The following is a 27903-nucleotide window of genomic DNA, read 5'->3' as shown; positions in this document are numbered from 1 at the left end:
TCATCAGTGGCTTTCTTGATGACCGACGCTCGAATTCTACCGCAGACATCCGTTATACTTGACTCAATTGAGCTAACCGGACGTCCCTCTCAATCTCGTAAGCACGATCTTTCGCATAACCCCAACGAAAAATCGAATGAAGAGAGGTCAGGTGACCTAGCCGGCCAATTTGCAGACCCGTGTCTTCCAATCTATTGCGCATAAAAAGTCGCATCCAGCCAGTTTCGCGATCGTCTGCTGCTTTGTGCTGGTGCCCCATCTTGCTGATACCACAGAAGTGGAAGACGTGACAGCGGGACTTCGCTGAGAAACTCGTCTACCATTCCTTCAATGATTTCGTCCAAGTAATGCTGTCCAGTGAGTGTGTGATCGAAGAAGATGGGACTGATTATAGGACCGGCGTAAATTCCGCAGCCAACATTGAACGACCACTGGTATTGCTGCTGATTGCGCTTTACCCAGTGTGCATTGTAGTCACTTCAACAGTGTGCATTATGCAAATTTACCTGGGTGTTTCTGTAAAAAATCGGCTTCATCTCTGCAAATGATGTTGCTCAAAAATTCCGGAGACTCATCGGCTTTTGTGAGGACCCAATTCGAGAAATCTAGACGATTCTCCAGGTCCCTATCTTGCAAGCATTGGTGCTGGTCAAGGTGGTACGGGTGAAAGTCCGTCGTTTATAATCCTCTAAACTGATGTCTTGGAAATTTTTACCGAGGCGGCCACGTCCCGCACGCTAGCATGAGGATTTGAGGCCATAAATTCTCGAACATCCGTGCGTAGGCTATAGGACTTAAAGATGGAGCCCTACGCCGCTGTTTCTTGAAGCTGCCGGTTTGCATCAGGTTTTTATCTTTTCTGATGATAGTCGACGCGTTTGGTCTACCGCCAGACTTCCATGACATATATATATTTGCGGCCTTCCTTTTGTCATTTGCAGCTCCCAAGGCAAGGATAGGTTCATATCACATGTTCGGTCCATATCATTTAAATGGACCGAAGGATAAGTACGTTCGGTCCATATCAATGAGGAATAACTGCAATTTTTAAATTGATCACGTTAATACAAGTGTTGTTGCCCTTGTTGGGAGGGGTGTGACTAGGCTTTTTGTGTTCGTGTATGTTTTGGTTTATTTTTTACTTTAAACCTTGTTAGTGTTCTTGATCTTCTATGCATGCGTGGCAGAGATTGGTAGAATGTATTCGCAATAAACTTCCAGCGTTGTCCTGTCAGTTCCTTTTTCCTTTTACGTGTGCTCGCGGCCATACTTGCTGGAACCCCGCATACGTTCACCATACACCAACTGGCCCAGCAAACCGCACTACTAAACGCCTATGGCAACCACTCTGGGCTGCGCGGACGACAGCGATCCGACCAACAGATCCAGTCGCCATGTATACCGTCGCGATACTGTTGCATAAGTCATTTCGCCCGAGTATTGTGTTCTAGCGTTGACAGGCGTTCATGTCGACTCTGCAAGTTAGACTGTGGTCGCCCGCTACTTCTTCCTACTTTTCTGAAAATAAATCTGCATTCTCACTGCACTACGAGTGTGCACAGGCGATGGCCGGCAGCACACTTTACGCACATCATTACCTATGGCTAGGCCATTTGCAGTTCGTGGGAACAAACACGTATACTGGTCGTGGCTTTACAGGATTCATTTTGCTTTATTGAACAAGTCTTGGGCGGCCGCGCACCGCAGAGGTACGACGAGCCACACTGCGCCCACGCAGAGGCCAGCAGAGGAGAACGTCGTTACGTGCTTGAATACCCTGACTGCGGCCTCAGGTATACTGTTGCTCTCACGGTACGTGAAGCTTCACGGAAACAAAGTTCTGTGGTGTAATACTCGGCGCAGTGCCGAACAGCAAGCGCGTATGCGTGCGGCTATAGCGCGTAGACCGGGCCTACGTGCGACCACCGGCCGCTTGATGTGCGCCCAGGCGTACGTTCTTCTGCCGAGCCTGGCGAACTCTTGCACCGCATCTGCAATCGTTAATTTCTCTGTGCCCCTCGAGCAAACAGATATCTGTGGAGTCCCTTAATTATTCACAGCAGCCGCTTCTTTCCCATCCTTCCACATGGCTGATTTGCGCGCTACAAATGCATCGTCCGTTGTCAAAAGCAGGAACACTGCACGACACTGACCTGCAAGGAGTTTGTCGTGCATATTCTGGAGCTCGTCTCGCGAGCACTGTTGAAAGACAACGAATTTCACAAGGTAAGTCCGGTCATGAACTGTAATTCTTGTCGTGCAATTCCAGTGGGCGTTATGAGGTGCCCTTCAGCGGTCCAAATTTGAGGGTCTTCAACTTCCTTCAACTGGGCGGCGATGGGTCCACTCATGACGGAGTAGTCGGCTCCTGTGTCCACTGAGGCGTGACTGCGTGGCCGTCGAGAAGCACGTCGAGGTCGGTGGTTCTTTGTCTTGCGTTGCAGTCAGGTCTAGGCGCCGGGTCCCGGCTACGTCGTGTTGACCTGTGGCTGGAACGTCGCGTCGTCAGGTCTCTTGTCGACGTATTCTTTGCTTCTATATGTATCGCCGCCGTTCTGACGAAACCTATAGGTTTCCTCAGAACGGCGACGCCTCGTTGATATGTCGTCGAAATAGTCTTTTCGGTGTCTTCGTCGGCGGCGAAGGATCTTCGTCATTTCGATGTACAGCAACCGCACCTCCATCGGTAGCTGCTTTTAATTTTCCGGATGTGGGCTTACGGACCGGCCCCGGACTGCGCCATTGTACGGTCGGCGCTGCGGCGACAGGTAGCGTCCTGGAGACGACGAACGCGTAAGACGTCGGGGTCTCCACTGTATTACGGCGATGTATACTCGGCGATGTCACGAGGCCGTTCGCCAAGCTGTGAAAGCGGCGCGTTGTAGGCGAAGCCTTGCAGCCCCAAGTTGCAGTATGGGCACTGGCAGCAGACGTGGCCTGATTCTCCGCAGTGGTAGCAGATCGGGCGGCGGTCTGCAGTGCGCCATGCATCTGTCTTGCTTGCGCTGGGCGACGGGAGGGCGAGCTGGCGGCGGTGGACGACGGAAATGCGGCGCTACCGGGAGCGGAGCGTGACACGGTGGCGTAGGTCATCACTACGACGATTTGGGGATTCCAAGTGGCTGCTGAACCTCCTCGCAGACGATGTCAGCCGTGGATGCTGCTTGAGGCTGCGTCGAAGGAAACAACTTGTGAAGCTCCTCCTGCGCGACCGCTCTGATAGCCTCGCGCAGGTCGTCGGTGCCCAGTGATTGAACTTCGGCGTAGTTTGTTGAGTTCGTGCGGCGGTTGAATTGTCGGTTCCGCATTTCCAATGTTTTCTCAATGCTGGTGGCCTCGCGAAGAAACTCTTCGATGGTCTTTGGTGGGCTTCGTACCATTCCGGCGAAAATTCTTGCTTCACACCACGAATGAGTAGGCGGATTTTCTTCTCCTCCGACATTTGAGGGTCGGCGTGGCGGAAAACACGGCTCCCTTCTCCCCTAAAGATGGCAAGGTAGCTGCACTTGTGCCTCCAATAGAACTTCGGTTCTTACTTTCAGGATGACGCTCGTGAAGGTCCTCAGCAAGTTACTGCGGAACAGGTCCCACGTTGTAAGGGTGGACTCCCGGTTCTCGAACCATGTTCTCGCGGTATCTTCGAAGGAGATCGAAGTACACGTGGCGTAGCTTATTCTCAGAGGTCCACTTATTGAAGGCTTGGATTCTTTCGAAAGTCTCGAGCCAGGTCTCCTGATCGTCCAACGAATCTCCACGAAAGGAAGGTGGCTTCCTGGGTTGTGGAAGCTCGATGGGGGACACTGGGGCTGCCATTGTGGCTGCTGACTTGGCCACGGTCTTCCTTGTCGTCTCAGGAAAAAGTCCGTGCTCCGTGGGCAATCCTTGCAACGTGCGGCTACTTCGCTGGTCCTTGGCGACGCAGGTGTTTGCCTTCGGAGTTCGGACATAAAGATATTCAACAAGAGCGGACACACCCATAGAGCCCAGCGGCCGGATTGACTGTAGCGCACCAAGCGGATGTGATTAACACCTACCGGTTTCGGTTTTGCGCGCGATCGTTTTGAACGCCAGTTGGTACACGCCACGCTGGCTCCGCTGATTGGCGCGGCATTCTTTTTTTTCGCTGCTGCTGCTGAACCACGCGCGGCCTTGGCGCGGAATCGTTTTATTATTTAGTAAAAATGATGGAGAACGATCTTTACAAGTCTCCATTGAATCTGTGCCATGTGCAATTTCATGAAGTAAACGCAAGAAGTCTTCTGAAATGATGAAATGTTTATTTTGCTCTATATAAATTCTCGTTCCGGGCTTTTTGTGCATTCATCCAAAGTTCTGGCACTAGGTAAGCAGCAGTAGTTGCCGTACGAAGCTCCACTGGACGCCATCAGCTGAAAAAAAAAAAAAGTAAATTACAACCGTGTATCATTTTAGTATATAGGCCTAACAGGAGTACTGCGTGTAGAGGTGAAACGTGCGTAAGTGGTGAATGGGCGGCATTACAAATAAATTCACTTTTCATACATTTCGTAGAATATAGACTCATCCCAAACCATGCCATAAAATATAAAGAAAAGAAAACATCTGATTTTCAAGCATTCCTCCCTTCCCGGGCATATTTCCTGCACTTTAAGGGCACAATTACACGGGTGACAGCGCGCTTCCAAAACAACTTGGCCTCAGCCGACGCGATGGTACGCCAAGTACACAGAGGTGGCCACAACACATGCATTTCCACAACACACTTTCAAGTTCTTGGTTTTTGAGCTCCTCGGAGTTATTTTTTGCGCGCCCTGCCAGCGCAAGCAACACGCTCCCGTGTTATCACTCTTGCCAATCGCTCGTCGCGTTTTCGACGAGCGTGAGTACCGAAAGAAGGTATATGTTGTCACAGGGCCATAAAGAGCGCCACAAACTTGTCCCACTAGAATTCAGTACAGGCCAGACGAACTGCCTCACCAGGGCCGAGCTGGTTTTCGCTAACTGCAGCACAACGCCAGGCGCGGCGCTCGTATACCTCAGTCCCAAAAAGTAGCGAACCTAATTACGATAATGTTGGGGGACACGGGAAGCGTCACGAACTTTTCCCAGTAAGATTCGGCACTCGCGAAGCCGTCAGCACGGTCGAGCTGCTTTTCGCTAACTGCGTCACAAAGCCGGGTGCGGCAAGCGTGCCCCAAAACTACCGAAAGTTACAATAATGCTGGGGCTCACAGAAAGCGTCGCAAACATCCCCCAGTACGAGTCATTAACTCAAATTAACTGCGCCAGAACGGTCGAGCTGTCTTTGGCTAACCTCGTCCGAATTCTCGGTTTGGTGCCGTAAGCCTAAATTTGCTTGAAATACGTCGCAGACTGTCAAACAAAACTTCTCACCTTGCCGCAGTCCAATAGTGCAGTGGTGCCGTGTCGAAGTGCAGAAGGAACGCAAGAATACGCCGGGAGCCTAACAAACACGCTACATCCCAAAGATACAGGTCGCCGAACAGGCAAACTTCACATGCGCAACCGGCCTCTCTAGATTCGGTGGCACCTCTGACGCATGACGCATATGCATGACGCATCATATGGCGCGTCTGGCGTGCCGCTATAGCTTGTTGCTAGGTAACGGGAAAGAAATAGGTCGCGAAGTATGAGTTCATTTATATGCAAAACTTTTTAGTTGTATATATCGGGAAAGAATAAAAAAGAAGGCTGTAAGTTCACTTCACATTCTTTTTTTTATGCTCGCGTCAATTAACGGATGGGATTAACACTAAGTGTGACGTGTTTCCTGTTGATAGTTTTCGCCGAGTGTCCCCTCTTCTTGAATTTCTTTCTCTTTGGTTCGGGCTTGGATCACGGCTTGAGGAGGCGTCCCGTGTATGAACGCAAAGCACTTCCGCCGGATGTCACGTGGTAGTGCCGGTGAAGAAAGCAGCAAAACTGCGAATGTCGAAACGTGCGTTTTAATGGGCGAACCTGTGCCCTCGAAAACAAGCTACACTCAAAGAACAAGAATAGCGGCGAACACAGTCGGCGATCGTCCAAAATCTGATCCGCGGGTCAAGCGCGTCGTCTTTTATACATGAGTCATCGAATGTTCCAGAGTAATTGCTGGTGCCCGCGTGTCCTCCAGAAAGTACTCTACAATTCGCGTCGCGCGCACATGCAATTAGATTAGACAAGCTTCGGTAGTGTTAGGAATGGCCTGCCGAGATGCCGCCATGCAAAGTTTTGCTAGCCAGGTGCGACAGCGGCGTCTACCTTTCCTGGAAAGCCACCGCCACCCTCTAGACACACGGCGTCACTGGCTCTACTGTGTGCGGAGAACAATACGCAGCGTCCTCGACCCTTCGTCGCGGGATTGCCGAGATGAGTTCGACGAAGCAGGCTTTGTGACTGAACCCGCAACCGCCGACCTGGTCGCGTGTTTCGATTTGCTCCCAAGCCCAGCGCTCGATCGCTGCGCCGCCATGCGCCGCCCGCACGTACCACATTTCTAGGTACTTTTTCGCCGAAGCGCCATGACACGCGCCCTAGATCCTTCTATGTATTTGGCTTTGCTCCCTGGCTGTGCCAGGTTGCGCGGTGTGTTCGGGCCAGCCTGCATTCGCTGAGTTTAAGCGGTGTAGGTAAATTTTAATTCTGAATGCTTAAGCTTACCTTAAGCTTACCTTGAGCTTAATTTGTATGCTTACCCAAAGAGAAAACCGTCCCTTCGTCCGTCCCGTAATAAGACGACCGCTTTCGAGACAGCGCCCGCAGTAGCGAACGAATTTGCCATTGTGCTGCATTCAGCTTCAACAGCAACGAAGCGGCGAAAACACAGTCTCAGTTAACGCCTCATTCTGCAGCTTTCGCAAATCGCTTTGAAGTCAAGCGGTCGTGCGTCTCTTTAAGACTATGTAAGCGGCCAAAACGCAGCACGCGAAGCTATGAGCTGTTGGCACTGTTTCGTGGGCATCGCAGATCGCTTTCAAGCTGCGGCCGACGCGGCGTTGCCATAAGGAGTCGCCGACTGAGTACGCTCATGGCTCAATAACAGAGAATTTTAGTGCGTCCAGTATTCAGGCAAGCGCAGGCGGTTTGCCGGTTGAACAGGGGCGTAAACGTGAGCGGCCAGATTGGTGGCGCCAGCTGTTGGCGCAAAGCTCAACCACACAAACACGGAGCCAATTGATATATTCTGCTTAGCTGCTGGTGTAAATTTTGGACAGCGGCGCAATCGTGTGGACAATTACGCCACTGCCGAAAATTTGCACCAGCAGTGAAGCAGAAGATAGTCGCTTAATGCAATTTTAGCTCTGTGTTTGTGTGGTTGAGCTCTACGCCACCACGGCGGCTGCACCGCTCTGGCCGCTCACGTTGCCCCCGCTCATCCGGCAATCCGCCCAAACCACCCCCGTTTGCCGGAATAGTGGACACGCTAAAAGTCTCCAATGGTTTCACGCGGATGAATAAGGCGCTGAAGAGCGATAACGGCTTATATAATGATCGGAACCGTCATCAGCGCACCTCGGGCCTCCACCTGCAGTACTTTGCTTGCGTCGTCAATGCTCCTTGCGCGACCGTCGGCACCAGTTCGTGTCGCCACTGAGCTGTCGTTAGTAATTGCCTAATCAAGTTACATAACATTGGTAATGACACCGGGCTGCACGGAGATTAGCTAGTGCCACAATGCTTACGCATAGTCTAACTCCCAGAGGAGTTTCTGCGTGATATTTTTCTTGTTCCTGGAGGTTTAATATGCGTACTTTATGGCGCCAGCGCCTTGTTATTGTTTCTGCTGGAAGAGAGATAGTTATGTCAGGAAGGAAAGGAAGCTTGAGCGCAGCGATGACGCGGCTAGTGGTGTGAGAAAACCTCCATTCCCCACGATCGATTATCCCAGCTTTTGTAGATCGAAGCGCCTCGCACACCACGACCAACTTCTTATCACATCCCTTTATCCCCTTATCCAAACTTAAAAATTTCGTCCAGTGTTGCGTCAGCTTCCGCACGCAACTCTTATTTCGAAACAGCGTAGGCGGCTTGTTTTGAAAAACCTATTTTCTCTTAGCGACAGCTGGGTGAGCAGATTGTGCGCCCAGGCAAAACATCTCCCCAGTCCCGCGTCAAGTACCTACAGGGATCTAGGGAGCGCACGCTGTGACGCTTCGGGGAAAAAGTACCTAGAAACGTGGTACACGCGAGCGGCGCATGGTGGCGCAGCGGTCGAGCGCTGGGTTTGGGCGTAAATAGAAACACGCGACCTGTTCTGCTGTGAGTAAGGGAGTTCGCGAGGGAATGCATCTGGCGGCAACGTCGCACGCGCCTTTCAGGACGCAAGACAATGGAAAGCCGGGGGCCACGCAGCGGGGGTCAGCTTGGTGAATAAGAGACGCCTCCTTTGGTCAAAAAGTAAGCCCCGAGTTCTGCGAAGCCCGTCTGGCCTCGGTGGGGGCAGTGAAAGCTGTGCGTACGTGTGTGTGTAAGCCCTGCCGCTCAAAGGTGGCTCGGCTGCGATGACTGGAACGTTTTTCTCTCACCTAGGGATCTGGGGAGCACAGAGTGTTTATAAGCAGCTGTTTGTCGGCTGCTAGGATGTGCTCGAGAAGGTGCTCGTCAGTATGCTCTGTGATCGTGCTCGTGAGCTGTGTGCTCGGGTTCGTATGCTGTATGCTTCGTCTTGCGCGCACCATTTGGGAGTCACGCTAGAATGTCGAATGTATCCCTTGTCCTAATGTAAAAATATGTAAATAAATCCTGCTCGCCCAGTCCTGTCCCCCCAAGTTCCTCCCTACGACCTCCAACTCCTACAGTAGCAACAGACAGCGGACAGAGCCACGAATAACATTCGAGAAACTTCGGATACATGTAGGCGCGTCGTGCGCTGAGCGATAACATTTGTTAGACGGTGAAACGCGGTCTTCGTTTGCGTTAGTAGGGCATCAGCTCTACAATTCAGTTTTATGCAAAGAAGTGTCCTGTGGTTTCCTAGCAGTAAACAAAACTCGCCAATAAATGGAAAGCTACGTTGCGGTTAGCGTAATCTGGTAACACTCTTTTTCCGTGGGGGCGCCTACCTTTCAATACGCTTCTTTCATGCGCGTCCTCTCCTGGGCGCTAGAAATTAACGCTCCTAATCAACGTAAGGTTGCAGTGGGGTTGTTTGGTTAACTTTTTGCGAGGATGCATCAAGAGGAAGCTTTAGCTCGGGGGCTCCTGTCTAAATACATGGGAAAGGAGAAATCATTTTTCTCGGTAACCACTGCACCATATTTGATGAAATTTGTTGCACTTAAAATAAAATGTTAAAATCTAATTACTGTTGGTAGGTATTTCTTTATTTAAGCCGTCCATTTTTTAATACAAATTGTCAAAATCGCAAATCTTCAGGAAGCGAAATTATCAAGTTTACAACTGTGTAACTCAGCAACTAAAATGATATTAATTCCATGAATGGCACCTAATGGTACTTATAAAGCGACAAAATTGATATATTATACATGGCTCGCAGTACTACTAAAGTACATTTAGTAAAAATACATGGCTCTCAAATAAACCACTAATTTGTGAGCAGACCTCTTGCAAACCCCTTGCAAACATTGTAACGAATTCATGTAACAGAAAAACTGAGATATCCCATTTGTCCGCTTTGCATGCTCTAATGGCTGCAGTTTACAGAAGCGCTATATGTGTTCTAGGTCTAGAGCTACGAATTTGTAAACCTCGGGCTTCTATTTTTTTTTTCACACTTACAAATTTTTGAAAATTCCTTTAATAAAGTACAGGTACTAAATCAAAGTTCCGCTTCCAACAGTCACTACAATTTAATTTTATCTCGCAATTGCAACATATTTTATTAAAATGGGCCCCGAGGTTATCTCAAAAAAGTGTTTCTGCGTTTCACATGCATCTGAATAGGTAGCCTCGGAGTTGAGCCCGTGCTAAAGCTTCTTTTGAGGACTACATGTTTAGTGTCGATGTTTCGCTGACTGATTCAAAGTATCAGCGCAAGAAAGTTTATAGGAGTTAGATTTGTACGGCGCACACATGCTGACGACGTGGTTGGAGTGATGCTCCTTTTCCGTCCTCGTCCCCTTCTCTCCTGAATAAACCCATTAAATAGAAGAAAAAAAATGGAGAAAGCTAAAGCTTCGCCTTTTAGAGTGGAACGCGATAACATTCAAAGACCCCTGACTGATTTTCATGCTTCCCGGCAACTGCAGCTGGGAAACGCTGGTGGCGAACGCTATCCACGAACGGAAGCTTTCTGGTAGAAACGCGGCCTCTTGCGCGGGTCGAGCTCCTGTTATTGTTTCGCACTTTTAATATTTCAGTCTGAGAAGAGCTAGCTAAAAAGCTATGCGCTATCGGTGTTTTCTTTTTCATTACATTTGTTCGTGGGCTGCCGTTCTCAAAATTCCGAGGAATAACTTCGTAAAGAATGAAAGGCATGATATGAGCAACTTTAGTGGTAGGAGAATGGTCGGGCATGCGTGGTTTGGAATTTGGTTCAAGATTATTTTTGCCGAAGCGACGTCTGACGCCGGTTGACGCGCTGCTGCCCAGGCAGGCAACGCAGCCGATGGATCAAGTGTGGAATATGCAAAGCGGCTGCATGCAGCAGGTTTGTGATGCTTTAAAAAGCGTTTTGGTTGTTTACAGTAATTTGTGTGCTTATTTGGGGCAGAAACAGGCACCAATTCTGTAAGATGCATCGACCAACCTTGTAGTAATGGCAATAAATGAATAAGTGAAATAATTAGAGAATGCATGAATGAATTGGAACTTGCATTTAAGTTGCCTCGAGGTGTATTGAAAAGCGAGAGCAAGAAAGAATGAAGGATTGGACAAACGCAGAGAGATTGGCTGCGTTGCAATTACGAGGCGATTGAAAAGGCCAACCAAGAATTATTGAATGAATGTGAGAAACTGTTTTACTAAAGTTACCTCGAGATACACTAAAAAGGCCAACTGGACACGCACGATTTGTGTATCTAAGTTATGATTCGGTCAACAGCGCAAATGTTTTTTTTTCTTTTTCTTTCTATCTTCAATACAGGAACATCTTCCTTTGGGTTCGGAATCCTCGCTGTGATCCCCGTGACCGTGGTGGTCCTCTGCCTCTTCGCCTGTTGTGTGTACGTAGCACCTCGATCTGCACCTTGGCGGTATTTCGACGCTCGGAAATTGGCGTCGCTAAGTGCGCGGTTGGGCTACGCGTTGGCCTCACGACCTAAGGTAACCAAATGCTAGGCTACACATTTCTAAATGAGTTGGTCAAAAATGCCACAGATGTTGAATTGATCTCCTTCATTTAGATATGAAGCATATATTTATAACCCTTCACTGTTTTACCTTTTACTGAAATACTATGTTTCTCTATATCTTTAGGTTCTGATCCAGTGAATCTTTCGGAACATATTTGTATATTTTATTAATTTCTTTTATGCACATATTTGGCTGTTTTTACGTTAAGTGGTTTTCTGTAGTTTTCTTGCATTTCCTGCACACTGATTTTCTCCTGTGCAAGTATAGAATTGATATGACTGTACGCCATGCTCTGTTGAACGGACCCAGTCAACATTTTTCAATATTTTTGTCCGGACTCCAAAAATCTGATAGATATTGACTACATCTAAATGAAATTGAAATGAATAATATACACACGATATAAACTGAAATAAAGGACAAACGATCAAGCGCCTAATTTTTAATAACCATAGTGGTCCTTTTGGATTAATCGATTAATTCATTGATCAATCGATCGGGCTATCAGAAAAGATACAGACGACGCAAATAAATGGCATAAACTCATGATTTAAAAAATTGACTCACCATCTCCGCCTTGCAAACGTGGCTGTCTAGCGAAGTTGTTGCAAAATAACCACTACAACTGCTGAGGGGCGTATGCAATGCTTATATTATGGTTGGGATGCTTGTTTTGAACTTTATGTTTATTGAAATGAATCCTGTTCTGTGTGCTGTATGGGTGATTTCAATGAATGCATGGACTGTTTGCTTCACTTGGCTGAGCTCTTGTAGCTTCTGTCTGATGGGATTATGAGCCATTGCAAATTTTGCTTACTTACGGGGGTATGAGACATTGCTTACGGGGGCATGAGCGTATGAGCCTTAAGTGGCTCATACCCCCCGATGGTTTGGAAAGCTACTAACTGTTAAGTGTGTTGGCAATCCATACTCAAAGAAGAATGGCGCAAATTAACAGGCACGATATAGCAAACACGGACAAGTGCAGGGTAGCAACAATGATTTATTTTGAAAAACACGCCATATAGATACCCTGGCATAAACACCTGTGGCACCTTCAAGATTAGTGGTTAAATAATCAATTGCTAGTTCGTGCAGACTCACCGATGGCCTCGCCACGCACATCTCACCGCACTATCAGAATGCTTCAGCGATCTCCCTCGCTATCCTATCATTCTGTCTTGACAGCACCTTAGTTTCTTTTAGCAACGATTTGCACTTACATTCTTTGCCCTTTCAAAGAAGCTCTGTGGTCCATTAATGGGTTGTTCAAACACCGTCCTGTTTGGCCGATGTACTATTTCCCCGCGAGGCAGGGTAATATGATACACTACACCCTTTCCACACTCAACCAACCTGTCACGGTGTTTGACATCACAATCACTCCACTTCTGTGTATTCCCTTCAACCTTCCTCCCTATCGCTGCCTAGATACGGCCCAATTTGTTTCTTGCCGAGAAGACGGCATTTACGCCAAATCTATTACCCACCTTTTGCATTCGGTGAGACAAGTTGTGCAGATATGGCATACTGACGGCTGGCTTATCTTTACCGTTGACCTCTCTTGTCATGACATATTTTGCTTCCAATTTTAGATTGCTCAGTAATCTTTCACTGAGCGAGGCTAAAGTACTTACTGGATAACTTGATTGCCTGAGCCTGTTGAGTTGATTAGAAAAAGCTTCACTTATTCGATGCGGGCAGGACTTGCGCAATGCGGCTTGTAAACAGGATGTGGCAATACCGTTCTTCACTAGCTTCGAGTGATAGGAATGGAAATCCAGAATGGGCTTCACAGACCTCGGTGAATACACTCAACAAGCATGCTCACCCCCAATTCGGATATATAGATCCAAAAACTGTATAATCTGCTCCCTAGGTACTTGAAAGGTGAAGTTCAGTCCACGACCCTTCTCCTTAAATATCTTGAGCACATTCAATCTAGTACTGACGCAGCCGTTCGCTTCAACAAAAACAAGATATTCGTCAACATAACGCATCGTTTTTAACACGACACCTTCCAAAACGCCCGTTAGGTCACGATCGATCCTACTCAGGTAAATTTCACTAAATATTGGCGCCACGCGGGAACCTATGCAAACTCCCAGTCTCTGGGTATAAACTTCATCAGACCAAGCGATTAGCGTCGAGGATAAATACACGGACAGCAGTTTCAGAAATGCCGCCACAGAAACACCACACTTGGAAACACAGTTCATCATTGTCATTCTGTATGCAGTCCTGCACAAACCTCATCAAAGTGTCATCCTCCAAAGAGTAGAATAAGTCCTCCACGTCAATGCTAAACAGAGGCATGGGGCAAGGAGCTCCTGTTTCCAGGAATTTGATGACGTCACCAGAGTTTTTCACAGAGAAAGGATCATCGATGTATGGTGAAGAGATGTGTTTTTGCAGCTATCCAGATACCAAATACTGCCAGGTTCCATGTTGAGATACTATTGCCTGAAATGTATTGCCTGTTTTGTGTGTTTTAACAGTGTAGGAACAGACTGCCCACAAAGAATTGCCATTTATTTATAAGATGATTGCGTTGATGTTGCTGCTACCATCGTTGATCCTATATACCTGATGGCGCTAGTCCAGCCCCTTCTACCGAGGTGCTCTATGAGTGCTGTCCACTACATGACTCCCCCCTAGCGATTAAGGCAGCGCCGTTGAGCGGTTTAAGTTGTGGAGATGGCACTGCCAGAGTCTAGATAAGCTGGCTTCAAGTGGTCGATCGAAATTGTCCCTTCGCGTTCGCTGACAAGAAGTGTGAAAAACTTGGCGTCACGGTTGAGGACTTTGAAGGGACCGTCGTAAAGAGCTTGCAAAGGCGCGCGAGCAGCGTCGTCAGGGATAAATACGTGACTGCTATGAAGTAAATATGGGCTCGTGTAAACATTTCTGCGGTCGTCACGAAGCGGCGGTAGTATAACCGTGGCCATTGTAATGCGAAGGCGGTCGGCGTAGGATTGTAGGTCAGCAGATGGTGGTTCCGAGGCGAAGAACTCACCGGGTACACCAAGTGTCGTGCCGAAAACGAGTTCTGCTGAGGAGCACTGTGCATCCGCTTTCACACCTGTGCGAATACCTAGTAGAACCAAAAACAAGCGCTCTGTCCATGGAATCATGGAGTCATGGGCACGAAGTGCTGCTTTCAGTTGACGGTGGAAGCGTTCTACCGTGGCACAGGAACTTGGGTGATAAGCTGTCGTTTGTATGCGCGTTACACCCGGGAGAGAGCTTGAAAGAGGGAGGAGTCAAATTGTCTTCCTCTGTATGTCGTTATGGTGTGTGGCACGCCGTAACGAGAAATGCAGGTGTTTAAGATGACCTGAGCTACGGGCTCTGCAGTAATGTGAGGGAGTGACATTGCTTCAGGCCAGCGCGAGCAACAATAGACGACCTGTGAAGCTGCTCCTGCGCAATACATTATAACAAAGGACAGCGTCATTGAAATTTTATGCGAAGCATAAGAGCTCAACCCAGCTCCTCAGGCGCGGCGGTGTCGCCTTCAATGACCTTTAGTGACCCCATGCCATACCACGTGACACCGTGACGTCACGACAGAGGAGAAACGGGGCTCCAACTCGCGCCGTCGCTCGCGGCGTCGCCTTCAAGGCTGACCACGTGACACCGTGACGTCACGACAGAGGAGAAACGGGGCTCCAACCAAAGCCACCTAGAAAAAAATGTAAGGCCTCCGCATCACATCCTCTCCCCTGTCAATACGTCACGAGAGTCGGATGGTAGCGGTGGATGGGGGAGCGCTGCGTTTCTAGAACGCGGCGCTCCCGTTCTGAAAACAAATTTTCTCCGTGGCTGCAACGCTAGCGCGGCAACGCGTGGAGCATTTGCTTGGTGGCTTTGGTGGGGCATACTGCACCGTAAACGCGATTGCTTTTCTTCGATTGTGCGTGATTCGTCGTACACGGAAGCGCAACGATGCCTGGCTGTTGTTGCGCACCAAACTGCAAGTCCAATTATGACGGAGGACAAAGTGTCCGAGTGCACAAGTTCCCATCTGACCGAGCCACTCGGGAAGCATGGACGAGAGCAGTTCCTCGGAAGGACTTCTCGCCAACGAAGTACACAGTGGTAAGTATTTCTTCTCTCTATTGTTATTCTGGGTTTCCAGACGAATAGCTTTCGTCAGCATAGTGCGCAATGCATTCGTGCACGCGTGCACAATAGATGGGTCTCTGCACCTGTCAACGCGTTTGTAAATTCAACGTTTTCGTCGAGCTTCATACCTGTAACGGCTTGTTTTTTTTTTTTTTTTTTATTTCAGCTCTGTGAAAAGCATTTCTTGCCATCGGATTACTTGAAGACGACATCTTACACGGAGGCCAAGAGAGGAAAAGTGGTCGAAGTTGCCATGAAAAACATCCGTCTGAAGAAAACTGCAGTTCCGAGCTTGTTTCCCAATTGCCCTGCCTATTTATCGCGTCCGCAAGTGTGCGTTCGAGAAGCGCCGGCTGCCAAAAGAGCACGCTTGGAAGCCACATATTTGTAAAAAGCAATAATGCTTTCTCAGCAAACCCAAGGAGAAGAGGACGCCAAAAATCTGGTTGGTAGCTTTGCGGACTTGCTGAAGGCCTTGCCAAGCTTTCAGTGTTCGGACTTCTGGACAGTTTTGAACAAGGGCTCCAAAGTTTTCTTTTTGGACTTGCCACTTCAATCTGCTCCTGCAGTCCGTGCTTCGGTGATCGTGTCCACAGACCTGCGCGTCGAAGTATTTTTTGGTGAAACGGGTGTGAGAAAGTGTGGTGATGTTTTAGTTCCTGAAAAGCTGTGCGACTTGAGAGATTTGAAAAGTGTGTTACACATGATCGAACAGACACGTAAGGATATCAGCACTGAGCGTACTGAAAAGGCCCGTCATCTACTGACATTGGTTTCAACATTGCTAGAGGAAGTAAGTGGAAAACATTTCGCATGCGAATTGCAAGAATGGCATTTGGAAGTGCTTAAATTCTTGAAGAGTCAAGTTGATCTTGTTTTGAATGATGCTGGCGGATATCCCCCCGATTTATTGGTTTTTGCTAGCCTTTTGTTCACAATTTCACCTCATGCATATAGATTCCTGAGAAGTTCGATGAAGCTTAAGATGCCGCATCCTGATACGATCAGAAGACTGTGTTCATCGTACGATGTACGCCCTGAAACGGAGCAGCAAGAATGTAGCTTTCTTTCCTATGCAAAGCGTATTGTAAGCACATATAAAGAGCATGAAAAGACTGTAACGTTAATGATTGATGAGATTCACCTTCAATCATTTTTTGATTACAAGGCTGGGTTGGTTACTGGTGCTGCGGTAAATTAATCGACTGCAGCAAAAACTGCCCACGTATTTATGATACAGAGCCTGCTTTCTTCAAACAAGGATGTTGTACACATCCTTGCTGTGGCACAAATCGATGCTAAGGCGCTGCACGACTTCCTTCGGAAGATTGTTCTTGATCTAGAGGCATCTGGTTTTAGAATAATCGCAGTGATCTCGGACAATAACTCCATAAACAGAAAAGCCATGTCCTACTTCGCTAAGCCGGCAAGTGTCAGCATTGTTTACCAGCATCCTGCTGACCCATCACGACCCCTGTTTTTTGTGGTGGACCCAGTTCACATACTAAAGTGTATAAGAAATAGCTGGCTGAATCAAAGAAACATTGGCAAATGCATGTACTTTCCTGAACCGAAGAGTGATGAGGCTGAACCAAAGATACTTACAGCATCTTTCAAGGTATTATGCCAGCTGCACGAAGCTGAAAAGCATGAGCTCTTGAAGCTAGCACCAACGCTCACTTTGAAAGCACTGAACCCCCCTCAAACATGGAACGGCAGAACGTTAAACTGGCGTTAAAGATTTTTAACTCATCTACTGTTGCTGCTCTCAGTGTTGCAACGTTCCAGCATGCAAAGGAAACCTCTCAATATGTCGACACCATTTTGACTTGGTGGAACATTGTTAACGTCAAGACGCCAAGAAAAGGACAGCGGTTGCGAGATCAATTGCAAGGTCCAATAGTTTCATCGTCATGTCCTCAACTAGAATTCTTAGACAGAATAGTTCAATGGCTTGATCACTGGAGAAGCCTCGAACATGACAATGGCCGCTTGACACGTGAAACGCACATAGCTTTCAGCCACACTACCCATGCCTTGCACGAACTTGCCATATACTGTCTCAAAGAGCTTCATTTCGAGTATGTTCTTTTGGGCAAATTTCAAACTGATAGCTTAGAGGATCGCTTTGGAAAGTACCGGCAATTGTCTGGTGCCAATTACCACGTGTCTATAAGGCAGATATATGAATCTGAAAACAAATTGCGTTTGCAGAAGGTTCTGCACATGCCAGATTTGGACATTCTACTACCACCGAGCGCGAACACGTTGGAGACAAGTGTACATTCAGGAAACGGACAGTTTCAAGTCACTGTGACCGACTCCGACATTGAGAAAAAAAACGTCAAGGCTACCGGCACTAACCTATGTTGCCGGCTATTGTGCCCATGCAGCTCTAAAAAAGCTGACATGCGCATCTTGCAGTGAAAGCCTTGTGATGCAAGACGTCGATCTAGAGGACCCTGAGAATGCATTAATCACGAAGATGACAAGGGGTGGCCTGAAGTTTCCACGAGCAGTTGTAGTTAATGCTGTACTCTTTACTAAAATTATATTGGACAAGCTCAGGACACCAGAATATGCCGTACGACTTTTCAGCCTTCCTAGGCAGAAACATACTCTTATCGGCCTTGTGTTCGCTACCCTTCATGACTTTGAGGATGTCGATGTGTGTGATTTCGGTCATCCTGCACAGGAGGTAATGGGGCATGTTGTAAGTGCTGCAGCGAATACACTGCTGAACAACTTGTGCCGCACAGAAAACAACAAATTACGCAACGCCAAGAACGACCGAAAATTGCAGACCTTGAAGGCCTGAGATGTTTCTCATTATTTATTTTTTACTCATAAAGCTCTGTTTTGTTGAACATCTACGTATGCTTGTGTTGACAGAACCCTTGTAAAAAGAAACCTGTGGCGTAGCTAGGACTTATTTGCCTACATTATCAAAATTTAAACCCTGCATTTTGGCCAATTCAAATAGTATTTGAGTGCATTGTGCTACCTGTTTATGATTCGAACTCTCCATGCTACCGCAATCCATTAATTGCATGTTTTCCTTTAGGACTGAGAGTAGGCCTCTCGTTTTTTACTTACTTTTCACCATTATCTCAGTATTTTATGAAGACCAATAAGGCCTGCAAACAAGGCGGGTGGAAATAAAATAACCACAAGAAATGGTACAACAAAGACGGAAGCTTATTCTATTTGAGAATTAGTTGTGCGTGACCCTATAATAATAAAATTTTAACAATAAAATGAACCTCGATATTCGTGTGTCCAGCGAGGACTTTTACGCAATGCAAGAGTGAGAATGATAATTGTCTATGGAAGATTTAAAATGTTTGTTTCTGAATGCAGTTCTTATCATTTGTGAATAAAGTATATTCTGTGTCTTCAATATGCAGTTTTCCTCTTTCTTTCTTTCCGTCTAAGGTTAAAGTGACTAAGCTGCATGCAGTTTGCTTGTCTTAGTCCCGACCAAACATCACAAGCACAATAAGGCAGGTCGTGTTGCGATACACGCAAAAAAGAAATGTCGCCAGGCAAGTAATCTAAGGAAGGTATGAAATAATGTTGCTTTCTATGGTGGTGTTGACTGCGGTGAACCAGCGGCTCCCCCTTATTTTTTGCGTCAGCTATACGTGTCTTGCTTTCGAACCGAAGCATATGCATTTATAAGGTGCTGGCACTTTAAGGACAGCACTAATTTTCCCATGCCATAGTATCCGCGACGCGCAAAGAGACACCCTGCAAGCGCAACGAACCTAGGCGCGGAGACGCCGACGGCGTCGACTGTCCGGCTCATCCGACTAGCGTGACGTCACAACAGCGTGCGGAGGCCTTCCTTTTTTTTCTAGGTGGCTTTGCTCCAACTCGCGCCGTCGCTCGCGGCGTCGCGGCGGTATATAAGCAGCTGCGCTTGTTTCTAGGTGGCTTTGGCTCAACTCTTGCAAGATGGGCTGGGTGGGAATCGAACCAGGGTCTCCGGAGTGTGAGACGGAGACGCTACCACTGAGCCACGAGTACGATACTTCAAAGCGGTACAAAAGCGCCTCTAGTGAATGCGGTGTTGCCTTAGAAACGAGCTGTTTCTAAGGCTCAGGTGTGCGTCGCTTGCTCACATTTCGTTGCCGCGCCGAACGCTGCGTTGCTCGACGCTCACCGCGTCCAATGCGGGGCGCGTAGTCGCTGCGCCGTAGCCCATTGTCTTGCACCCCTTGGCGGGTCGACGGGAACGCTGTCGCGTTCCACTCTTGAAGGCGAAGCAGAGTAACGCATGAGTTGTTTCTTCGTCTAGCCGAACCAAATATAGCCAAGCAACAGCAGTTCACCAGGCTAAACAGTGGTTCAACAACTAAAATAAAGGCTAGTATGCTTCGCATCCTGGGCTTAACCTTAGCTAAGCCACAGCCATTTTTTTTCTCACGTCGTTGCATATGTACAAAAATGTGCACAAGGTTATTGAATGACAGGGAGAGAGAGATGCAAATAAGAGAAGGGCAGGGAGGTTAACAAAGTTTCGTTAAAATATTTGTGCTCAAATTGTTCATTTCGTGGTCTTTACATTTTTCATATCAGCGGCATGGACAGCTTTGCTGGTTTCAAACTGATATAGTTGTAAAGTTCGTGTTATATTTTCTTTACCTATTAAATAGACAGAAAACATGGAAGCATTGATATCAGTTATATCGCGTACAATTTTTGAGGCATACGAGCATATTCTTTTATAAAAAAGTGCATACTTTACCTTCCTTGACCGTACGTAGCGTTCAAGAATTCGTTTGCAGCATTTTGGCAATGGCAATGTAATTACTATTGTTACGCGAAGGACGAGTCAGTAAGACGAGCAACTATTTACAGGTTATATTTACAACAGCGGTTGTGGTTGCTGTCCTGAGTGGCCGTGGCACATACCCACAATGGGGGATTGGCCATGAATCGGGTGGTTCAATTAGGTGCATAAAAATACTAATAACAAGGGAGTTAACAATTTCAGCGTTGGAGTTTAAAAGTAAACGCTTTGTGTTTGGCGAAAAAAGGAAATAATCAGAAGAAAACCGGGTATAAAATAATAATAATAATAATAATAATAATAATAATAATAATAATAGATAAGAAATAAAAGAAGACTATGGTTGGGAGGGAGAACGATCAGTCTAACATGGCAATCGATTGGTTTCAATGAGGTAATTTTGGATTGCCAAGCAAACATTTGTGTGACTGAACCCAATAATGGAGGCTCCAAAAGATAGGATCACAGACACTGATAAAGTTAGACCAAAAGAGCGAAGCGGGATTTCAAGTAGTCGTTTTCTTATAATAGAAAAACGTCTGCAAGACAACAAGAAATGGCCTATTGTCTCCGCTTCGCCACAGAATGAGCATAATGGTGAGGGGATCAGACCATACCTGTGGAGGCAGAAGTTCATTGCAGGTATACGGCAGCGCAGCCTCGTGATGGACACTTCAATTTTCCGTGTTCGGCAAAAATCTCTGTGCCAAGGGTGCAGGAGATGTCCGTAATCCACAGAGTTGGTAATTGCGGAGCCTGATACTGCCTGTATAATGACACTCCTGTGAAATCTAGCAGCAGTAACATGAGCAATCAAAGGGCAGCAAGGGAGAATCGGGCCACTTATCGATGCCTTGGCTAGAGAGTCTGCAATTTCATTTATGATTAGTCCTTTATGGCCAGGCACCCAAATTAAACGCACGCTTGTCAAAGACCCAGGTACCAATGATTGAAACGTTCTCATCATGCGAGAATCACTAGAAGCAGTAAGGGATGAGCACAATGATAACGAATCAGTGGCTGTCACGGCTGACGTAATTGATGGTCCTAATTTGCGTAATGCCAGCACCACGGCCATGAATTCCAGCGCTGACCAGTTAGATTCACAGCACGAGCCCAGTTTGTTCTTCCTCCTCTTGAGTGATGCCGCCCACGCACCTCGTTCAAACAAGCAAATATCACACGCGTGTAGCATAATCCTCTGGCGGCAGAAGCGACGTCCCGGAGCGTCTAAATGTCATCACTGGGAGGGTGATACTGCTTCAGTCGTGTAACGTGCACGATATCACTGAACTGGGACGCAGACGGGGCGTCAGGGGCGATCTCGTAGGTGACGGGAGTCACGGCACGAAGCCCTTGATATGGGCCCGTGTAACGAGACAGCAGTTTTTCTGACAGGCCGACCTGACGTGACGGAGACCATAGAAGCACCAAACAACCAGGCGACAAGTGCACGTCTCGGTGTCGCTGGTCGTAAAAACGCCTTTGACTGTCTTGGGATTTCAGAAGGTGGTCACGGGCAATTTCCCTTGCGTGGGCACAGCGGGTGATGGCGTCAAATGCATATTCACTGGTCGGTGCTGCGTGAACTGGGATGGTTGTGTCGAGGGGCAGCGCTGGTTCTCGGCCGAACAGATGGGAAAATGGGAAATAACCGGCTGTGTTGTGGCGCGAGCAATTATAAGCAAATGTGATTAACGGTAGAGCGAGGTCCCAGTCAGTGTGGTCTGAAGAGACATATTTCGCGAGCATGCCTGTGAGAGTGCGACTGAGACGCCCCGTGAGACTATTTGTTTGCGGATGGTATGACGTGGATAGCTTGTGCCTAGTGGCACATGACTGCAGCATGTCCGCGATAACTTTTGATAGGAATGTCCGGCCACGGTCAGTGAGAAGTTGTCGCGGAGCTCCATGTAATAAAATCACGTCGTGTAGAAGAAAATTGGCGACATCTGTGGCGCAGCTTGTAGGAAGCGCTCGGGTGATGGCGCAGCGCGTGGCGTAATCCAAGGCCACAGCGATCCACCTGTTCCCAGAGGTAGAAAGAGGAAAAGGGCCAAGTAAGTCCAAACCAACCCGAAAGAATGGTTCCGCGGGAATGTCGAGTGGTTGAAGGTACCCAGCAGGGAGCGTCGATAGCGTCCTGCGTCGCTGGCATTTCTCACACGCAGCTACGTATCTTCGAAGAGAGCGAGCAAGCCCTGGCCAAAAGAAGCGTCGGCGGATCCAGTCGTAGGTACGTGACACACCCAGGTGACCGGCAGTGGGGAGGTCGTGAAGTTCGTGGAGAACAGCCGAGCGAAGGTGTTTAGGGATCACAAGGAGTAATGCAGGGCAGTCGGGGTGAAAGTTCTGGCTGTAGAGTAAGCCATCTTGAAGTGTGAATAAGCGAAGGGAACTGTCTGTTAGTGGCGATTCCAGGCGGTTAGTGATGATACGCAAGGACGGGTCACGGCGCTGCTCGTCGGTGACATGGAGCAGTGGAAAAACAGAGAAAAACACAGGCGTCGGTGTCAGTATCAGACGTAGAGGTCGCGTCTTCGACTGGGTAGCGAGACGGGCAATCTGCGTCCTGGTATTGGCGTCCCGACTTGTAAGTGACTGTGTAGCAATCAAACCCCGGCCCTCAGTCCCCAGCAGCTGCGAAGGAACTGACCACGGCGGCGGTCAGACCTGTGACGCAGCAGAGGGTGCTAAGAATACCTGGGTCCGAACAGGCCCCCATAGGAATCTTAGAAGAGATTACTGTTGGGCTAGTTGGTCATCCATACTTGAAGTAGTAGCTCAGCGCGAATAAAACCACGGAAACAAGAAAGACGGACAAGGACAAGCGCAACCTGGCAACGTTTAACGCTAGAACGTTATCTAGCGAGGCGAGTCTAGCAGTGCTAGTGGAGGAATTAGAGGGCAGTAAATGGGATATAATAGGGCTCAGTGAAGTTAGAAGGACAAATGAAGCATATACAGTGCTAAAAAGTGGGCACGTCCTGTGCTACCGGGGCTTAGCGGAGAGACGAGAACTAGGAGTCGGATTCCTGATTAATAAGAATGTAGCTGGTAACATACAGGAATTCTATATCATGAACGAGAGGGTGGCAGGTCTTGTTGTGAAACTTAATAAGAGGTACAAATTGAAGGTTGTACAGGTATACGCCCCTACATCCAGTCATGATGACCAGGAAGTCGAAAGCTTCTATGAAGACGTGGAATCGGCGATGGGTAAAGTAAAAACAAAATACGCTATACTGATGGGCGACTTCAATGCCAAGGTAGGCAAGATGCACGCTGGAGACAAGTCAGTGGGGGAATATGGCATAGGCACTAGGAATAGCAGGGGAGAGTTATTAGTAGAGTTTGCAGAACAGAATAATATGCGGATAATGAATACTTTCTTCTGCAAGCGGGATAGCCGAAAGTGGCCGTGGAGGAGCCCGAATGGCGAGACTAGAAATGAAATAGACTTCATAATCTGCGCTAACCCTGGCATCATACAAGATGTGGACGTGCTCGCCAAGGTGCGCTGCAGTGACCATAAGATGGTAAGAACTCGAATTATCCTAGACTTGAGGAAGGAACGGAAGAAACTGGTACATAAGAAGCCGATCAATGAGTTATCGGTAAGAGGGAAAATATAGGAATTCCGGATCAAGCTACAGAACAAGTATTCGGCTTTAACTCGGGAAGAGGACCACAATGTTGAAGCAATGAACGACAATCTTACGGGTATCATTAAGGAGTGTGCAATAGAAGTCGGCGGTAACTCCGTTAGACAGGATACCAGTAAGGTATCGCCGGAGACGAAAGATCTGATCAAGAAACGCCAATGTATGAAAGCCTCTAACCCTACAGCTAGAATAGAACTGGCAGAAATTTCCAAGTTAATCAACAAACGTAAGACAGCTGACATAAGGAAGTTATAATATGGATACAATTGAACATGCTCTTGGGAACGGAGGAAGCCTAAAAGCAGTGAAGAAGAAACTAGGACTAGGCAAGAATCAGAGTATGCATTAAGAGACAAAGCCGGCGAAAGCGATCATTATTAATATGGATGAGATAGTTCAAATGGCTGAGGAGTTCTATAGAGATTTATACAGTACCAGTGGCACCCACGACGATAATGGAAGAGAGAATAGTCTAGAGGAATTTGAAATCCCACAAGTAACGCCGGAAGAAGTAAAGAAAGCCTTGGGAGCTATGCAAAGGGGGAAGGCAGCTAGGGAGGAACAGGTAACAGCTGATTTGTTGAAGGATGGTGGGCAGATTGTTCTAGAAAAACTAGCCACCCTGTATACGCAATGCCTCATGACTTTGAGCGTACCGGAATCTTGGAAGAACGCTAACATAATCCTAATCCATAAGAATGGGAACGCCAAAGATTTGTAAAATTGTAGACCGATAAGCTTACTGTCGGTTGCCTACAAAGTATCTATTAAGGTAATCGCAAATAGAATCAGGAACACCTTAGACTTCTGTCAACCAAAGTACCAGGCAGGATTTCGTAAAGGCTACTCAACAGTAGACCATATTTACACTATCAGTCAGGTGATAGAGCAATGTGCGGATAACCAACCCTTATATATAGCTTTCATTGATTACGAGAAAGCGTTTGATTCAGTCGAAACCTCAGCAGTCATGCAGGCATTACGGAATCAGTGTGTAGACGAGCCGTATGTAAAAATACTGAAAAATATCTATAGCGGCTCCACAGCCACTGTAGTCCTCCATAAAGAAGGCAACAAAATCCCAATAAATAAGGGCGTCAGGCAGGGAGATACGATCTCTCCAATGCTATTCACAGCATGTTTACAGGAGGTATTCAGAGACCTGGATTGGGAAGAATTGGGGATAAGAGTTGATGGAGAATACCTTAGTAACTTGCGATTCGCTGATTACATTGCCTTGCTTAGCAACTTTGGGAATCAATTGCAATGCATGCTTACTGGCCTGGACAGGCAAAGCGGAAGGGCGGGTCTAAAAATTAGACGATCGACGCTTAGACGATCGGCGGGGAATTTCGCGGGAGGTGGGTTGCCCAATCGTGTTTCGTCGCTTTATAGCTGAGACAATCGGCAGGGAATGCCGCGGGGGGCGCGTTTCCTTTCTTGGTCTCTCGCTGTATAGGTTGATGATGATGATATGTGTTTTCTGTGGCGCAAGGGCCAGGTGTGGCCAAAGAGCGCTATGACTGATAATGTTGTGTTAAGCGCTGATTGGTGAGTTGCGATGATGGGACGTAACATGGCTGTAAAGTGGCCTAAAATCAATCGCTATCGTAGAAGCGTAAAATGGTATTTAGTGTAAAATTACGACAGTGATACGCGGAGTGGTCTATTAGTGTAGTACGAATGACAAGTGATCATGGGGCTAAAATGCAAGAATATGAAAATAGCACGTATGACTCCTTAAGGCCTTTGAGCCCAAAGGCTGGGAGGCAGGTGCTTTCTTTTAATGCAGCTACCGCATCAGAAGCCTCTGTTAAGAGGCCGTGCTATAGATTTCCTGACGCTATAACATGAAATCTATGTACATCTTTTAAAAATTCGTACAAGGATCGATATTTAAACAGAGGTTCTATACCTATGATCATTAGAGGATGGAGTGGAATTCTCTGCCGGTGTGGTAATGGAAAATGCTTTTTCCTGTCAGTGTCTAATTCAGTGCATTGCAGCAGGATGTGAAGCACGGTAAGTGGCTCACCACATCACACGTTGGTGGATCACCACTGGAAAAGAGGCATGCGTGTGTACTGTGTACTGTGTGTGTGTGTCCTATCCTAAGTCTGCAAAGTGTTAGTTCTGTACGGCGGTTCTTTGATACCTGCGGCCAGTTGCCAAGATACGGCTTAATAAAATGTAGTTTATTTTCTGCTTATTTATCCCACAACCGCTGCAGTAAGCCCTCAGCTTTTTCCTTGGTGAGGGCTTGAGGTCCATTACAGCGACAGTCGAGGAAGAGTTGGCAGCGTTCGCGTGGACGGATGTGGCTAGCTGGTCAGCCAACACGTTTCCTTCAATCTCTCGGTTCCCCGGCACCCATCATACCACGATATGCTGCTTGGACACATAGGTGGTGCATAATACTGAGTAAAGGGATAGAATGACAGAGTTCTTATATTTTTTGACAATCTTCAAAGCGTTTACGGCGCTCAAATAGTCTGTGTACATAACTGCCTTTGGGATATTCAATTCTTTAATGCGTTTAACGGTGGTGTTGGATCTGGAGGACAATACCAATTGCTGTCCCCCAGATATTGGACCTTGCCGTTTGGTGCGGGAATTGGCCGAGGTTGAGGAGGACTTTGAGATGAAAACTGGAGGTTTATTTACATTAATTACAGTGAGAGTACAAATAAATTAACAGTCATAAAGTCCTTACGGGCCGGCAGCAACTCGGACGCTGCGGCCCGTGGCAAGAAGCTCGAAAGAGATGAATGAAGGAATGCTCTCTTGCTGCTCCCGGTCTCTGGCTTTTAATCCCTTCGGTGTCTCGAAGTCACGTCACGCTCGGCCAATCGGCGAGCCCGCTCAGGTGACGCCATTTTCGGCCAATGGTAGGCGCCTGTGCGATTGTGTCACACCCGGCGCACAGGGTCGCTCCTTGGGCCCCAATTGTCCGAGCGCTTACTTCTCTCTGCGGTATTGCCATTCTAACTTGCAAGCACCGTCACAAAGCGTATGGGGGGATTGCTGCCAGGGCTTCACGGTGCATTACAGCCGTCTTGCCTCGGGACCCATGTTACCTGGAACCGTGCCAGGCTCCCGCTACACTTTCGGGAAGAGTAAAGCAGTGAATAGCTCCACCTGCGGCGCACGAAGTGGGGGACGCCAACTCGTTTGCACGTGCCGCGCCTCGGGAACGGGGTAGATGTGCTTCTGCGCTCCTTAATTAGCTGTGGCGCGATTCGATGTGGTCTGGTGAACTCGAAGGAGGCTCAGGAAAAGGTCCCGTATCTAACAGTGGCCAATATCGCGTAGGCCTCTGTTGTGCAAATACTTGTGTTAAGGTGGAGAACACCGGCATCCGAAAAGGTTGGACCGACTGCAGCGTAAGACACGCCAGAATAACACTTCGATGCATATGCAAAAAATTTAGGAGAGTATCTGTGCTGTAGTTCGAGGAAGTACATTCAGATATGCGCGATAGGCGCGCGCTTTGTAACAGCTACAAAAGATGTGTCACAGTGTATAGGGGGCCACTGCCTCGGCGGGGGCCGTATAGCAAGGTCCATAAGGTGCTATTCAAGCAGTGTAACCCTTGTTTGGGCTTGTTCTAAAGGTACCGTGGACAGGCGAATGCCTGAATGGTGGACAGGGTCTAGCATCTTCAGAGCAGTTGGAGTAGCCGACTGGTAAACTATGGCTCCATAGTCTAGTCGTGTGAGTATGAGGCTTTTATACAAGTTCATAAGACATTTTCTATCACTACCCCAGGTTGTGCGTGACAGCACGTTTAAGATATTCATTGTTTTCATACATTTGTTTTTAAGATACTTTATGTGCAGTACAAAGGTTCATTTCGCGTATAAAATTATGCCTCACATTTTAAGTTCCCTGTTTACAGGCAGACGCTCACCATGCAACACAATTTCAGAATCAGGGTGCAGGCCTCTTTTTCTAGAGAAAACGACGCATGTGTTTTTTTTCTGTGTTCAGTCTCGACTCGTTCTCGTAAGCCCATTTGGGGACCTTCTTAAGACCAAGCTGGACCTGTCGCTCACAGATTACGAGACAACTTGTTTGAAA

General features: G+C 47.6%; 1 protein-coding gene and 1 long non-coding RNA gene across 5 annotated transcripts in view; both read left to right on the top strand.

The window, feature by feature from the left end:
- Positions 1–27903, top strand: part of LOC126533192 (uncharacterized) — a 160722-nt gene that overhangs the window by 100943 nt on the left and 31876 nt on the right. For all 4 annotated transcript variants that reach the window (XM_050180467.3, XM_050180465.3, XM_055071629.2 and 1 more), the window contains one exon: positions 11027–11105. In XM_050180467.3, the coding sequence (XP_050036424.1) occupies positions 11027–11105 (79 nt within the window). The remainder of the gene's footprint in view (positions 1–11026; positions 11106–27903) is intronic.
- Positions 12918–18763, top strand: LOC140219539 (uncharacterized). The gene is made up of 2 exons (XR_011895896.1): positions 12918–15336; positions 15530–18763. It is a non-coding gene; the product is annotated as an uncharacterized lncRNA (long non-coding RNA).

Source organism: Dermacentor andersoni, chromosome 7 (assembly GCF_023375885.2).
Source record: "Dermacentor andersoni chromosome 7, qqDerAnde1_hic_scaffold, whole genome shotgun sequence".
Lineage (NCBI taxonomy): Eukaryota > Metazoa > Arthropoda > Arachnida > Ixodida > Ixodidae > Dermacentor > Dermacentor andersoni.
Note: the sequence above shows the minus strand (reverse complement) of the source record. Positions and strands in the feature narration are given on the sequence as shown.